The following is a 17,147-nucleotide window of genomic DNA, read 5'->3' as shown; positions in this document are numbered from 1 at the left end:
CCAAGGCTGCTTGCTCCACTCCTGTCTTTCCAAGAGACACTATCCATGACCAAGAATTTCCCCACCTTGACAGGAGGGGAGAAGGTTGAATGCTTCTGTAGAGCTAAGACAGGTCCCACCTCTCCACCAGGGTGGTGGGAAAAGACAAACTCAAATTGCAGAGGACACTGCCTCTAGCAGTGATGTTAAGCATTGCATTCTCTTCCTCCTTAGACTGCTGAATCAGCTTGGCTAAGGACAAAGAAAAACTATTTGTAAGGCTGTCTTGTTCTAAGGCTTGAGGGGACCACATCTTCAATTGGAAACTGACATTATTTTCACAGAAATCTAGATGATATCCACGAAAATTCACCAGCTGAAAAATAATTGAACAGAAAGCTACGACAAGGCGGTCTAGAAGGAGGTCTATGTGCAGGGCACCCTTGGTATTCTCTCAAGTGCAATGGGCAGGCACAGCTGGCAGACCTCCTTTGTATAGATGCTGGGTGCACACTCCCTCCCTTCCCCATATGGCCAGTCCTCGCTTCCCTCAGTGATACAGACCAGATTGTTCAGCATAGCTCTATCCTGACGCAGTCAAGGGAAATTAGTGAGCTGAAAACTTGGATGATGCCACTAACAATCTGGCTGGGGTTGAGAAGAGCAGATTCCTGTACTGGGTCCATACATACACAATGACAGTAAGCCTGGTTCTAATTATTACTACATGTGCATGTCCCTGATGAGGGGCACGAGCTTCTTGGTCTTCCTCCTCTGCAACCCCTTAAAACGTTAGGCTTCTGCAGCAGCAAAGCACGTTCAGATCCATTTCCTTACTGGATCGCTCTGGGACCTCCTGGAGTAGACTGAAGATGAATTCACATAGGAATCTGGAATCCTCTCAGTTTAATGACTTCTCCAAGGCAATACTATGAGTCCCTGCATGAGTCCTGATTCCATTCTCCACTTATACAACAAGAGTCAATTTCAAGAATATATATTGGGCAGAATTTTGGTGAAATAAAAAAAAAACTTGACATGGAAAATGGAGGAATAAGGATGTAAAACCAAAATAGGAACTAAGGAGGAAATTTAGGGCTGCAAGGTACTGGTCAGCTGAATGAAGGTAGCTTTCACATAGAGTCATCTAACTATCTCCTAGGAGTCTGGAAGAGGCAACTATAGTCCGAGATTCTGCCTTCTATGATGGCATCAAGGACCTTATGCTACTCCTTCTTCTTAATCTTCCATTTTTTCTCTGCTGTCTCCTGTGTACAATAATGGCCACTGAAACCCCACATTAGCATCCCAAGGAAGAAATAAGTATCATATGTAATAAAGAGTTTTCTTTCAATGGCAAAAAATGCTTGAAACTGCCAGAAAACTTCTTCTTGTGTCTTACTGGCTCAAGATGGGTTGCCTGACCACTGACTACCTCTCTCTGCAAGATAAGCTGTGAAAACAATTATCAAGCAAAGGGGAACTGGCGGAGACTGATTATGATTGTGTAACAGGCTGTGGGAAATGGCCTAAGATCAACCCAAATGACCCATCAGCCAAGAAGGTGCAGGAAAGGGAAATGACAGTTTCCTTAGTAACTCCCAGGGTCTTTTCAATGTGGATAAGATTTTGGTAAAATACTGTTTCATATTGAATAATATATATGCATCTTGGATCTTGAGGTGACATTCTATTTGTGGAACAAATTTGCACTCTCATTTTCACCTTTTAAAAAATATATAATTTTATTGTTAGTATTGAGGGGTTATACAGAGGGGTTACTGTTTCATAAGTCAAGTAATGAGTACATTTCTTTTTTGGACAATATCACCCCTTCCTTCATTTTTCCCTAGTTACCTACTCCTGTCCCTGACTAAGAGTTGCATAGTTCATTTTCCATACGGTATCTACTTTGTACCATGCCTGCATTTACTCCTTCTTCCATTTCTGCACACCCTTGACCCCCTACAAGACAGAAAAGAAGAACAAAGGAAGCAAACAAACCTAAAAAGCAAAAATAGCACTACCCCTACCAACAGAAATAACCCATGCTTCCATTTCCTGGAATTTATTTCAATAGATAGTATTTTAACTGTTCAGATGCATTATGCCTTTGGGTTCCTCCCCCAAGAGTATCTTCCTTTAGTCATAATGTTTGCATTTGAATGACTAGAGCCCTGTTTATCATACCCCAGTGTATTTTAGCTCTATTTCCATGTAAGAGGAAATGTGGCTTACCTCACTTAACATAATTTGTTCTAGGTTAATCTATTTCACTAAAAAAGACATACTGCTAGTTTTTTCTAATGAATGATTAAAATTCTATTGTGTGTAAGTACCACATTTTCTTGATCCACTCATATATTATAGGGCATCTGAGTTGTTTCTTTAACTTAGCAGTTGTGAACAGTGCAGCAATGAACATGGATGTGCAAGTGTCTTTACTGTATCCTGACTTGTAGATACTAATCTGGATAGAGGCTCAAGAGTGGTATGGCTGGATCATATGTTTAGATTTTTGAAGAGCCTCTAAACCTCCTTCCAGAGTAGTGGTACTAGTTTTCATTCCCACCAATAGTGCAATAGGGTTCCATTTACCACACATTCCCAATATTTATTGTTGTTCAAATTCTCCATGTTGACAAATCTAACTGGAAATGGAATCTCAAATTTGTTTTGATACGCATTACCTTTATGGTCAAGGATGTTGAACATTTCCTCATGTATGTTTTTAATCAGTTTTGCTTCTTATTCTGAGAAGTATCTCTTTAGCTTCTTTGCCCACTTAGTGCTTGGTTTATTTGTTTGGGGAGGGATTCATTTCTTGAGCTTTTTGTATATTTTAGATATTAAGCCTTTGTTGGATATATTGCTGGTTAAGATTTTCTCCTAGTCTATTGGCTGGCTTTCTATTTCAGTAACTATGTCGTTTGTTGTGTAGAAACATTTTTACTTGCAGTATCTTTTTTATTGTGAAAATACCATACCGAGGAGTTACAATTACATGGGCAAGATAACGAGTACATTTCTTATCAAGCATTGTTGGCTCCTCTTTGTTTCCACTTCCCATCCCTTCCCATACTCCCTCCACCCCCCCACCCGATCCGCCGCCCGCCCCCCACCAAAGTTGTAAAGTTCATTTTTCAACGTAATGACTTGTACATCTCATTGTTGCAATGGGTCCACCTGTATCCCTATTTAAATGATTTTTTTTTCCCTTCCCCTCCACAAATTATACCAACATCAAATACAGTGAAAGCAGGGGTTATACCGTGGGGGAGGGACATACAAAGCAACATTTTTAATAAGTTTTTTATTGTGAAAATACCATACAGACGGATTACAATTACATGAGCAAGGTAATGAATACATTTCTTATCAAGCATTGTTGCCTCCTCCTTTGTTTCCCCTTACCATCCCTGCCTTCCCATCTCCTCCCACTCCCCCACCAAAGTTGTAAAGTTCGTTTTTTGACATAATGTCTTGTATATCGCATTGTTGCTTTGGTTCCACCTGTATCCCTATTTAAACAAATTGTGTTTTTCTCTTCCTCTCCACAAAGTATACCAACATCAAATACAGTGAAAATAGGGGCTATACCATGGGGGAGGGACATTCAAACCAACAAAAAAATCACCTTTTAAATATGTTAGAAGCAATAGCAAAAAGGAAAAATAATTTGAGTCCGTATCTTGGGGTTCATTTCACCTAACATCAACTTACTGACCTTTTCTGCTTGTCTCAGACATATACTACTTATTGCAAATAAGGGAAACCATGGGAATATGTTTCTTTGGGCCTGGCCTACTTCACTTAATATAATTTTTTTCAAGTCTTTCCACTTCCGAACAAATGGGGCAATGCCATTCTTTCTGATGGAGGCATAGAATTCCATTGTGTATATATACCACATTTTCTTGATCCATTCATCTACTGAGGGGCATCTGGGTTGGTTCCATATCTTAGCTATGGTAAATAATGCTGCAATAAACAAGACCAATTATTTCTGATCATTTGGGTAAATGCACAAATGTGGGATTGTTGGGTAATAGGGGAGCTCTATGTGGAATCTTTTGAGGAACCTCCATACTACTTTCCAAAGTGGTTGAACAAGTTTACACTCCCACCGACAATGCAGTAGGATTGCTGTCTGTCTACATCCCCTCCAGCATCTGTTGTTATTAGAGTTCTTGATTATAGCCATTCTAACTGGGATGAGGTAGTATCTCAGTGTTGTTTTGATTTCCATTTCTTTTATGGCTAGGGAGGTTGAACATTTCTTCAAGTGTCTATTGGCCACCCTTCTTTCCTCTTCAGAGAAGTTTCTCTTTAAGTCTTTAGCCCACTTACTTATTGGGCAGTTGTTTCTTTGAGGAGTTGTTGTTGGGGGATTTAATTTTTTCAGTTCCAGGTATATTTTAGATATGAGAACCCTTGTCCATTTTATGGCTAGCCCAATCCTGGGCTTTCTATTGATCTTGCTAGCTATGTCCTTTTCCATGCAAAATCTCTGCAATTTCATGCAATCCCATTTGTCCAACCTTTCTTTGATTTGTTGTGTTTCTGGGTCTCTTTTAAGAAAATTTTGGCCTGTGCCAAGGAACCCTAGGGTTTCTCCTATTCTATCCTATGTTTTCAGGGTGTCTTCTTTGACTCTGAGGTCTTTGATCCATTTGGAGTTGACTCTGGTGCAGGGTGATATATAAGGATCTAGCTTTAGTTTTCTACAAGTAATTAACCATAGAGGTCCTTCACTTCTTTAGTTAAGTTAATTCCTAGGTATTTTATTTTTTGTGGGGTTATTATGAATGGGGTTGCTTTCCTAATTTCAGCCACACTTTTCTCATTGTTGGCATACAGAAAAGCCATTGATTTTTGAGGGTTAATTTTATACCCTGCTACTTTTCCAAAGTTTTGAATCAGCTTGAGTAATTTGGGAGTGGAGTCTGCAGCATTCTTTAAATACAAGATCATGTCATCTGCAAAGATGGAGAGTTTTACTTCTTCTTTCCCTATTTGGATCCCCTTTATGTTTGCATCTTGTCTTATTGCTGTAACTAGGCATTCTAATACTAGATTGAAGAGAGGTGGAGAGAGTGGACATCCTTGTCTCATTCCTGAGTTAAGAGGAAATGGCTTTAGTTTTTCACCATTAAGTACAATGCTGGCTGTAGGTTTGTCATATACAGCCTTTATTGTGTTGAGGAATGTTCCATGGATTCCTAGTTTTTCCAGAGCCTTTATCACAAAGGGGTGTTGGATCTTATTTTTCTGCATCTATTGAGATAACCATGTGGTTCTTATCCTTGCTCCTGTTGATGTGATGAATTATATTAATTGGCTTGCATATATTGAACCAGCTTTGCATCCCTGAAATGAATCCTGGTTGGTCATGGTGCATGATTTTTTGGATGAATTGTTGAAGTCGACTGGCCAAGATTTTTTTTCAGGCATTTTTTATTGTGAAAATACCATACAGAGGGGTTACAATTACATGGGCAAGACAATGAGTACATTTCTTATCAAGCATTGTTGCCTCCTCCTTTGTTTCCCCTTCCCATCCCTTCCTATCTCCCGGGCTCCTCCCCCCCTGCCAAAGTTGTAAAGTTTGTTTTTGGACGTAACTATTTGTACATCTCATTGTTGCTATGGGTCCACCTGTATCCCTATTTTGTTGAGAAGTTTTGTTCATCAAAGAAATGGGTCTATAGTTCTCTTTCTTTGATGGGTCTCTGCCTGGTTTGGGGATGAGTGTTATGATAGCTTCATAGAATGAGTTCAGTGGTGAACTTCTCTTTCAGTTTCATTGAAGAGTTGGAGGAGTATGGGTGTAAGCTCTGCTTGGAAGGCCTTGTAGAATTCCACTGCAAATCCATCTGGTCCTGGGCTTTTCTTAGTTGGGAAGTCTCTTATTGCTGTTTCTATTTCAGTGCTTGATATGGGCTTGTTAAGTTGGTTGAACTCATCTTTGTTTAGTTTTGGCATGTAGATATTTGCTAGGAAAGTTCTATTTCTTCCAGGTTCTCAAACTTATTAGCATAAAGTTTTGAGAAGTATTCCCTTATAATGTTCTGAATCTTGGTTGTTTCTGTGGTGACGTTTCCATTCTCATCGCTGTTTGTTTGTTTGGGTGTGTTCTCTTCTTTTACTGATAAGATTTGCTAAGGGTCTGTCAATTTTGTTAATTTTTTTGAAGAACCAACTCTTTGTTTTGTTGATTCTTCCTATGATTTTTTGGATTCTAATTCGTTTACTTCTGATTTAATTTTAATTGTATCTTTCCATCTACAGGATTGGGGTTTATCTTGCTGCTCTTTTTCAAGGAGGTTCAGATGTCTCATTAAATTGTTGGTTTCAGATCTCTCCAATTTGTTGATGTAGGAACTCAGAGCTATAAACTTGCCTCTGAGTACTGACTTTGCTGTGTCCCAGAGGAGATGGTAATTTGTGTGCTCATTTTTGTTGAATATCATGGACATTTGAATTTCCTTTCTAATCTCTTCCATGACCCACTGGTGATTCAACAGTGTGTTGTTCAGCCTTCATGTGTTACTGTGCCGAAACGTTTTATTTTGATGTAATCCTATTTTTTAAGTCTCTCTCCTATCTGCTGGAACTCTTTTCAATGCGTTTCTGCCTGTGCTTCTAAATTCTAATGTTTCTCTTATTCCTTCTTTCACTAATTTCAAAGTTTCAGTTCTGACATTGAGGTCTTTGATCCACTTTGAGTTGATGTTAATACATGATGATAAGCAGGCATCCACTTTTAGTGTTCTACATATGGATGCCCACTTTTCCCAAACCAATTATTGAAGATGCTGTTTTTACTGTATATTTTTGGCTCCCTGGCCAAATATCAGATAACTATAAGTACATGGTTTTATTTCTGGGTCTTCTAGTCTGTTCCATTTATCTTTGGTCCGGTTTTATACCAGTACCAAGCTGTTGTTGTTATTATACTCTGTAGTAGAGCTTGAAGTCTGGGATTGTGATACCACCAGCATTGTTTTAGTTTATTTGGGGCAGGGAGTGGGGTGGGGTTGGCCTAAATTTTCTTTTGCTAGTTGAATTCTTTTATTGTTACATATGAATTTTGAGATTGTTTTCTCTATCTTAGCAAAGAATGTTACTGGAATTTTGATGGCTATTGTGCAAAATTTTGTAGGTCAACTTTGGTATTATGGCTATTTTCGCAATATCAACTTTATCTATTCATGAACATGGGAGTTTTTTCCATTTCCTGATTTGTCTTCAATTTCTTTCTTCAGAGTTTTAATTTTCACTACAGAGGTCTTTTGCTTTCTTGGTTAAGTTTATTCTTAATTTTTTCACAATAAAAAATAAAAATTAAAAAATTATTCTTAATTTTTTGAAGTTATTGCAAAAGGAATTGTTTTCTTGATTTCACTCCCTGCTTGTACATTACTGGTATACAGAGTGGCTACTGATTTTTGTGGTTTTTTTTTTAAATTTTTTTTGGGTCCAGTCATGGGGCCTGAACTCTGGGCCTGAGCGCTGTCCCTCAGCTCTTTAGCTCAAGGCTAGCGCTCTACTGCTTGAGCCACAGTGCCATTTCCAGCTTTTTTCTTTTTTCTTATGTGGTGCTGAGGAATCGAACTCAGGGCCTCATACATGCAAGGCAAGCGTTCTACCACTGAATCACTATCCTGCTACTGTGCCACAGTTGTTGAGCAGCTCTAGGATCTTAGGGATGGAGTCACTCTTATCCTTTAGATATAAAATCATGCCATCTGCAAATAAGGACAGTTTAACTTCTTCCCTTATATGTATTTATTTTGTGTTTTACTCTTACCTAATTGCTCTGGCTATGAGTTCCAGAATTATATTGAAAAGGAGTGGAGAGAGAGGATATTCTTGCCTCGTTCTTGATTTTAGAGGAAATAGCTTTAGTTTTTCACTGTGTAGTATGATGGTGGCTGTTGGTCTGTCATATATGACCCTTATTATTTCGACATACTCCCATTTCTTGTTGGTTAACTTTGGAATAGCATATGTAATACTTTTCCTTTTTGATTCATCAGAAGATATTTAATCTCTAAGAATTCAATAAAAAATTTCATATGGTTCTGTATGACTAGAAAGATTAAAGAAGAGGGAAAAGCCAAATGAAGAAATAGGAAAGCTCAGTTGTTGGAGAGGAGATATTAGAGATTTTGGTGAGTAGATGTCATCTCAGATTGCCTATATATAAGCCTGGATTTCACCTCTTACTTACTCCTTGGTGTCTTTGAACAACTTGATCATCACTGTTTCAGTATAAAGGATAAGTGATTAGAAGGACCTATCATATGAGGCTGAACTCGCATGCAAATAAAGTTTAGATTGTACCTAGATATAGTAAATATTCAGCAAAAACTGATTAGTAACAGTGATGCCATCTGTATCCTACTCACTTTGGAAGTACTGTATGCATGATTTCTTATGCACCTCCATCACTATTATAGCATCTTCAGGTTTGTTTTGTGGGGTGATTGTCCCAAACTCAGTTTTTATTTTTGTTACTCCCCTGTTCTTAACCCTTCTTCAGTCCTTGGTGACAATAATCTTAGAGACCAAACTCCTTATCCAGTTTTCATCCAAAAGTGAACGTAAGAGATAACTCTGGTTTCTTTCCACCAGTGTTCTAGGCTCTTTTGGCCAATTGTGATGGTTTCATTGGAAAATGATCTAGGATCATTCACTGTGGAATCCACAGGGAACCAGTTGTAGATGGTAAAAACTGGTAATCTAGGCAATAGTAAAGTAGAATTTAAATTTTAGTTTACAGGAGAGCATCCTAACCCAGTGGCTACCTTGCACCAAAAGCTTCTTTGTAGTGGAGGTAGGAATGAGGTGACCTTGAGCATTGGTCAGGAGGCAGAGTGGAAAGATCAGAACCAGGGCTCTAGGCAGATGGCCTAGTGGGGAAGGTCTGAAGAAAAGATGGGACATGTCAGAAATTGGAGGGAAATTAGGTCTGGACAGAACACATTTCGGGGAAAAACAAATGAGTAGAGGTACTGGAGTAGTCACCAGTGCTGGGGGCTGAACTCCTAGCAAGCCCTGAGATGGCTCAACATAGGACTAAGAAGCTGTGAATGGTGTATGCAAGAAGTGAGAAGAACAACTTTGTGTTTTGGAAAGACAGACGTACAGTATAATCAAGCTTGATGAGAGAAATAAAAAAAAGAGAGCAATGAAGATATGAACTCTCACACATTTTCTTCCTGGTTGTGAGCTTTGAAAAAAGATAGAATCATATTCTGGGTAGTCAGGAATCAAAAGTGATGATAAGACAGGCATTGGGCACGGCAAGGTAGGTGGCATCCATTCCCTGTTCATGAACAGTGCATAACCACACCCCATATCATTTTAGACTGATGGGAAAATACCAAGACCTCTCCATTTCTCAATTTTGTCCCCTCTTATGTGTGGCTCATACAATGTGTCCCAAAAAGATTTGGAGCTGTATTTAGTTACATCTGGAATACACATCAGATGCTACCTACTTCATGGGCTGTCAGCTATGCTCAGGAAAATGGCAAGGCTGTTTTCTGAATAGCTACCGATGAAAGGTGGTCAGCTAGTAGTGTGCATCTTGAGACCTGCCATCCTCTAGTGCATGTGCACTAGAAGTTTCCTCCTCAAATAAGATACTTTGGTACTTAATTACAATTGTCTGTACAAATCAAATTTGGTACTTAATTACAATTGTCTGAGGGGGATCCATGGGTAAATGTCATGTGACTAAATTAAACTTGTAATTATACTTATATTTTATGTATTTGTGTACCTTCAATTGCTAACAAGTACCTTTTGTGTCTTTGCTTAAATGTTTTCTCATTTATGTTTTTCCTTTGCAGTATAATGAAGAACTTCACTATGTGGAGCCTTGCCTGAATGGGACATTGGTGCAAGCTGACCGGACAAACAAGGAGGTATGAGCTGGGTGACACTATCATGGACATGGAAACCCTATCTCCCTCAAGACTGTATTATAATAGATATACCTCAATTCATTAAATCTCATCAAATGTGCTGTACATTCCTTGTGTCCTTTGTAGCTCTAGGGTATGGAAGCACAGATAAAATCATGATACCCCAGTAATTACCTTTTTAAAAGATTCTTGATAGTTCTGAATCAACTGCATTGATTTATTCCTTCTTTCCTTGAGCATTCGTATGTGTACCTAATACCTCTGTTGATACCATTGAAGAAATATAATTCTAGCTGAGACTTCAAAGAATATCAGATTTTTCAGTTTCTTTTATTGCACTTGTTATAACTGATTAAATTATCCCTGGGGTAGCTTTTGGAATAACTTGTCTCTATCAGAAGGTAAGATACAGAAAGAGAGGGTTGGTCTGCTTATTTTGTCATCAATATTCCAAGAACTGACTGTATATTAAATAATGTGAAATAAAAGAAAGATCTGCTAAAGGAGAGTCATAAGAACTGGGACTGCAGTTTCTCCAAGCTTTCTAAGGAAATTCTTTTTTGTTGTTATTGTTTTAGTTTTTTTAAGGGACATCCTTATTTTATTATAGTGTCAGCATGTCGGAAGTACCATGCAACAATGAAAATTGATTTGTAAGAAAATTCTTAAAGTAGACTTCTATGAAGATATATCCTGCTTCTCTTTGGGCAACACTAAATATAAAAAATTAGCTACTATGACTCTACTATTCCACATTTGTAGCCAATGAGTAGTTTAGACAGGTGGTATACTATGGCTGTAACCCTTGCCCACCTCATATGGGATGACATTACCATGTTGTTTGACCAGACCTGTCACATAGAACTTTTCTTTCTCTGGAGAACAGACTCACCATGAGACCCTGTATATGCTAAGGGAAATGACTTAATTGCACTTCTTTGGGGCATTGGGTATGTGCTCCTGGGAATCCCTGGCCAAATGAGGATTAGTATTGTACTACGGTAGTGGCAGGTTGAAGAAGCTCTTGATTTGGGTTACTCTTGACAGAGGGAAAAAAGAATATTGGGAGAAATTCATTCCAGCTGCATCCTGTAAGAATGAATATCTGAGCTTCAATTGAAGGATGAGTTAAACACTACGACAAGTTTCAATTTTAGGAGGAAGAAACAAGAAATAGTAACTCAAAGAATAAATGTATTTTAGAAGTGTTCATTTGTGGTTATTTTCCAAGATAAGTGTTAGGTTTTTAAAAAGAGATAGCGAGTAAGAACAGCAGCACGCACGTGATATTCAGGTAAGGGGTAGGTTTATTCATCGTTCCGGCTGGCACCAGGCCATCTTTTCCTCCACATGGTGGGGAAAGGCCTGGGAAAGAGAGCTGGGAGAGCTGGGAAAGAGAGAGATGGGAAAGAGAGAGAGATGGGAAAGAGAGAGAAAAGAGCTAGAAAAGGGAGAAAAGAGCTAGAAAAGAGAGCGTCTGGGAAAGGTGGGAAAGAGAGAGCTAGGAAAGAGAAGGGAGCTAGGAAAGAGAAGAGAAGGAAAGAGCTGAGAAAGAGCTAGAAAAGAGCAGAGAGAGGGCATCTGGGCCTGGGCTAGGTCTTATCTAGGGTATGGCAGAGAAAGGTGTGGCCACATCAAATTCAGATGTGACCTCAGAGGATGCAGATGTGACTTCTTCCAGGTATCCCAGTTGCCTAGGTAACGCAGGTACTGGGTGGAGACTTTGCTGCTAGCCATCCAGGAGCAGACCTTACAATAAGTATTCAAATGTTTTTTCTTTCATGCGATTGTTTCTAACATATTTATAAGATGATTTCTTTGTTGCTTTGTATGTCCCTCCCCCATGGTGTAACCCCTGCTTTCAATGTATTTGATGTTGGTATAATTTGTGGAGGGGAAGGGAAAAATCAAATCGTTTAAATAGGGATATAGGTGGATCCATTGCAACAATGAGATGTACAGGTCTTTATGTCGAAAAACGAACTTTACAACTTTGGCAGGGGGGAAGAGGGGTGGGAGTGGGGTGGGAGATGGGAAGGGAAGGGAAGGGGAAACAAAGGAGGAGGCAACAATGCTTGATAAGAAATGTACTCATTATCTTGCCCATGTAATTGTATACAGTATTTTCACAATTTAAAAAAAAGAAATATTTTTTTTATTGTAAAGATACTGTACAGAGGGGTTACAGTTACATGAGTAAGGTAATGAGTACATTTCCTATGGAGCATTGTTACCTCCCTCATTTGTTTTTCCCCTACCATCCCTTCCCTCCCCACCTCCCCAACTCCTCCCTCCCCCCACAAAGTTGTAAAGTTCAGTTTCAACATAGTGTTACAATGGATCAACCTATATCCTTGTTTCAGCATTTTGTTATTGTCCTTCCCCTCCCAAAACAAGAAAAATGTATATACAAGATGCAAAGAGCCAGAAGTGGAGCTGTGGCTCAAGTGGTAGAGCACTAGCTTTGAGTTTAAAAGCTCATGGCAGCACCCAGACCCTTAGTTCAAGTCCTAGGACTGGCACACACACCAAAAAAGTAAGAAGAAATGGGATACATTGTCCCACTTAAACCTACTTTGTTTTTGTGCTATACTTAAGTAGAAATGACTGCTAAGAAAAAAAGATTAAATAGGACAAGATTCCCATAACATAAAATTAGTAATGCCCAGAATACAATATAAAAATGCAAAAAGACAACTAAATAGCCTATACTGACAAGATTCCATTGTTGGGATTGTAAAATTGCTTCAACAAAAAATAGGAATTGTCTTATACAAAACATAAATAATAAAATAGGGGCAACATGATATTATAGAACTGAAAAGTATGGTGACCAAAATGACAAGCTCACTGGATCAGCTCAGTAGTAGCGTGAAGATGACAGTCAATAGACTTTAGGAGAGATCAATGGAAATTACCTAATCTAAACAACAGAGGGACAATGAACTGTGACAGGATGAACAGTCATGTGAGCCAATAACAGAAGAGCTAGCATTCATGATATGAAAGTTCCATGAGAGGAGAGAAGGAACGGGCCTAAGTATTTAAAGATATATTGACATAACTCCCGAATTGGTGAAGGCATACACATACATATTCAAGAGGTTGAACAAACTCCAAGTAGGATAAATCCAAGTAAATTCATTTGGAGCTACATTATAAATATAGTATAAACTGTTGTAAAAGCTGCCATAAAGAAAGGACATATTGCTTATATGAAACAGCAGTTTGAATGGCAGATTTCTCATAAGAAATTATGAAGACCAAAAGGATATAAAAGCATTTTTCAAGTACTAAGAAAAAGGAATTATCAGCCCAGGATTCTGTATCCAGTGAAATATTCTTCAGGAATGAAGGAAAATTAAAGGCATTTTCAAATAAAGGAAAACTATGTTAGTTGACTAAAAACCTACCCTTAAGCAATGTTATAGTAAATACTTAATAGAAAGGAAAACAAGATGAAGACTTGGAACTTCTTTGGAAGGGTAAATATAATAGTATATCCTCATTCTCAGATTCTTAACTCATATTTGACATCTAAAGCAAAAATTGTAATGTCATTTGATATGATGCCTCATCTTTGTTGAGGAAATAAAGATAGGTATTTTTGTGTTTTTGTTTTTTGTTTTGCTGTCATGGGCCTTGAAATCAGGGTCTGGGTACTGTCTCTGAGCTTCTTTGGGTCAAGGATAGTGTTCTACCACTTGAGCCACTTCATGCTTTTTTTCTGTTTATGTGGTAGTGAGAAATCAAATCTGGGGCTTCATACATGCTGGAAAAGCACTCTACCACTGAGTCACATTCCCAGCCCAAGAAAATTGTATTTTAAAAGCTATAAAGGGACCAAAATGGAACTAAGGTTTCTACATGTAGTAGTAAATGCCACTATAGTACTATGACAAATGGCATATTTTTATATTGTAATAACCTAGAATAAACACTATAAAAACAATGTAAAGAGGTATACTTAAAGGATAACATAGGAAGGTAAAAGAGAAATATAGGACTTAAGAAAACAGGATTAACAGGGAAAATGAACAAACTTAAGCCGTGATACATTATTAATTGTCTTAAATGTGAATGATCTAACCCAACTAAAAGACACAGATTGCTTGACTAAAAGAAAAGACAAGAAAACACATCTGAAACCAAAACAACATAGGTGTGTTTGAAGGTAAAAACATGAAGAAATACCATATAAACATTGATTTTTAAAGGAGAGTAAGTATAATAATATTAAAATATTTTAGAGCAAAAAAATCAGCAAAGGACAAACAAGGTTAATGGTAAGATTGATGTACTCACAGAATACAACAAACCGAAACATGTTTGGATTAAAATATATAGCTTCATAACACATGAATAACTTAGAATTGAGGCTAGAAAGCCATAAATGAACAATCAGAGTTGATCACATGAATTCCGTAGTCAGAAATTGGTAGACTACTAGATTAAAAATCTAGTATAATCTAGTATATGGAAGAACTGAACAACACTTCCAACCCATAAGATGTAACTCACATGTTTATAAGACTTTCCAACAGCAGCAGAACGCACATTCTTTTCAAGCACCCATGGAAATTTAACCAACATAGCATATGCTAGATTATAGCATAAAACCTCAAGAATTTTAAAGATCTGAAATCACACTCGGTATCTTTTCTGATGGTAAAAGAATGAACTTATTAATCAATAGCAGAAACTGCATTAAAACCTCTAAATACATACAAATTGAAGAAATACACTAAGTAACCCATGTGTTAAAGTGGAATTTTAAAAGGAAGTTTATCTCGGGGAAGGTAGGGAGGGAGGGGATGGTAGGAGGAAAACAATGGAGGGGGTAACAATGCTCAATAGGAAGTGTACTCATTACCTTACTCCTGTAACTGTAACCCTCTGTATAGTATCTTTACAATAAAAAATAAAAATAAAAATAAAAAAAGGAAGTTTATGAGGTACACAACTCAATGAGAACAATAAAACAACACATCAAAATACTTTGGACAAAACTATAGTAGCATTGAGGAAGATATAGTATTAAATGATTACATTAAAAGAACAAGGCTTTATAGTTAGAGGTGGTGGCTCCTGCCTGGAATTCTAGATACTCCAGAGGCAGATATCTGGGAAATTGAGTCTTCAGATCAGCTTGTGCAAAAAGTGATAAGCCTCCATCTCAACCAATAAAAGCTGGGCATTGTGGAATTTTCCTGCCATCCCACCTTCATGGGAAGTATAAATAGGAGGGTCAAAGTTCAGACTGGACCAGACATAAACACAAGACCCTATTTTAAATATAAAGCAAAAATTCTAGGGGCATGACTCAAGTGGTTGAGTAATTACTTGGCAGAACAAGACCTTGAGTTCAAACTTTAGTTGCTCCTCAAATAAAGTTTACCAAATTAATAATCTGTTTCTACCCCCAAGAAATTAGAAAATAAAGGAAACAAAACCAGAAATCAGTTAAATTCAGGTAGAAAACCAGAGAAAAATAAGTGATACCAAAAGTTGGCTTCTCAAAAAAAAAAAAAAAAAGAATCAATAAAGTTGGTAAGTCTTTTTTTTTTTTTTTTTTTCTGGAGTCATGGGCTTGATCTCTGGGCTTGGGTACTGTCCCTGTGCTCTTCAGCTGAAGGAGAATGCTCTACCACTTGAGCCACAGCACCACTTCTGGTTTTCTAGTGATTTATTGGAGATAATAGTCTCATGAACTTTCCTGCCTGGGCTGGCTTTGCATTGTGATCCTCAGATCTCAGCCTCCTGGGTAGCTAGGATTACTGGCGTGAGCCACCAAGCACCTGGCTAAAACTGGTACTTCTTTAGTAACATGTATTCATGATTTTAAAAAAAAACTTCAGCAAACTACATATAGATAATAATTCTTCAATTTATGAGAACTGTCTATTATAACCTATAACTAACATCAACCTGACTGAAAATTATAAATCTTCTATCCCTAGAACTGATAAATGAGCACAGGAAGACATCATATACAAGATCAACATAAAATATACTCATACTTCTATATGTAAGTTGAGTATCCCTTTTAAGAAATGCTTGGGTCCAGAAGTATTTCAGGTCTTGGAGGTTTTTGGATTTTAGAATATTTGTATAACTTATTGGCTAATCATCTTTAAGCTAAAGGCCTGAAATCTTAAATGCTCCAAAATCAGACTTCCAGAAGGGTTCTAATTATGTAGCATTTCATGGTTCTGATTTTTGAATTTGGGAAAGTCAACTTGTACTAGTAACAAACATAACCCAAAATTAAAAACAGAGTACCATTTACAACTCCTCTAAATAAATAAACATGTATAGGCTCTGTGTGTTGAAAATTGCACATTGCTATTTTTTTTAAATCAAGAAGATCTAAATAAATGGAAAGAATTACTATGTTCATGGATTGGAAGACAGCATTGTAAAGATGTCAGTTTAAGGTCACCTGAGGATTAATGAGGTCAAAATCCTGGAAGTTTCTATAGAAATGTCTATAGAATAGACAACACTACTGTTCTATAATTTACATAGAAAGACTCAGGCTCTACAATAATAAAAAATTACAAAAGAAGAATAAAGTAAAAATAATTAGACTACCTAGTGCTATCCAATGTAGTAACAGTAGTCAAGGGAGTATGACGCTAGTGCTGAACTGTAAATCAGTAAAATAAAATAGAGAATAGAGATAGAACACTCACACAGTCAAGTCCAACTGATTTTTTGACAGAGATACAAAATCAATTCAACTAAGGAGAGGTAATGCTTTGCAACATAAAAAACAGAAACAAAATAAAAAATTAACTTCAACCTAATAGGCCTTACAACTTAAACAAAATTCAACTCAAACAGATCAAAGACTTAGATGAAAAATGTATAGCATGATACTCTGAAGTAAAATGTCTTTAGAATCTATGCCTAGAAAAATAGGACTGATACCAAAATCACTAAGAAAAGAAAATTTGGGGCAACAATGCTTGATAAGAAATGTACTCATTACCTTGCCCATGTAATTGTAACCCCTCTGCATGGTATTTTCACAATAAAACTTTTTTTTTTAGGAGTTAAAGGTACGTTTTTATTTGGCCTTTTTGATTTAAATACTGCACAGTGAAATATTCGGATTAAATTTTAAAGGCTATTATCTGAAAGACCCCAGTAGTAGGGATTGAGGAATAGCTTTGCTTATCCCTCTGCTCGGAGTAGAAATAAGCTGTAGTCAAGGTGTGGGAAAAT

The 17,147-nt window shown here is 37.4% G+C and overlaps 1 protein-coding gene across 2 annotated transcripts in view; it reads left to right on the top strand.

Moving 5' to 3' along the window:
* Positions 1-17,147, top strand: part of Cacna2d3 (calcium voltage-gated channel auxiliary subunit alpha2delta 3) — a 940,778-nt gene that overhangs the window by 449,065 nt on the left and 474,566 nt on the right. For both annotated transcript variants that reach the window (XM_070018501.1, XM_070018499.1), the window contains exon 9: positions 9,843-9,917. In XM_070018501.1, coding sequence (XP_069874602.1) covers positions 9,843-9,917 — 75 coding nt within the window. The remainder of the gene's footprint in view (positions 1-9,842; positions 9,918-17,147) is intronic.

The sequence above is a fragment of the Dipodomys merriami genome, unplaced genomic scaffold (genome assembly GCF_024711535.1).
Source record: "Dipodomys merriami isolate MVZ:Mamm:240054 unplaced genomic scaffold, mDipMer1.0.p SCAF_13, whole genome shotgun sequence".
Lineage (NCBI taxonomy): Eukaryota > Metazoa > Chordata > Mammalia > Rodentia > Heteromyidae > Dipodomys > Dipodomys merriami.
This window is presented reverse-complemented; position numbering and strand designations above follow the sequence as displayed.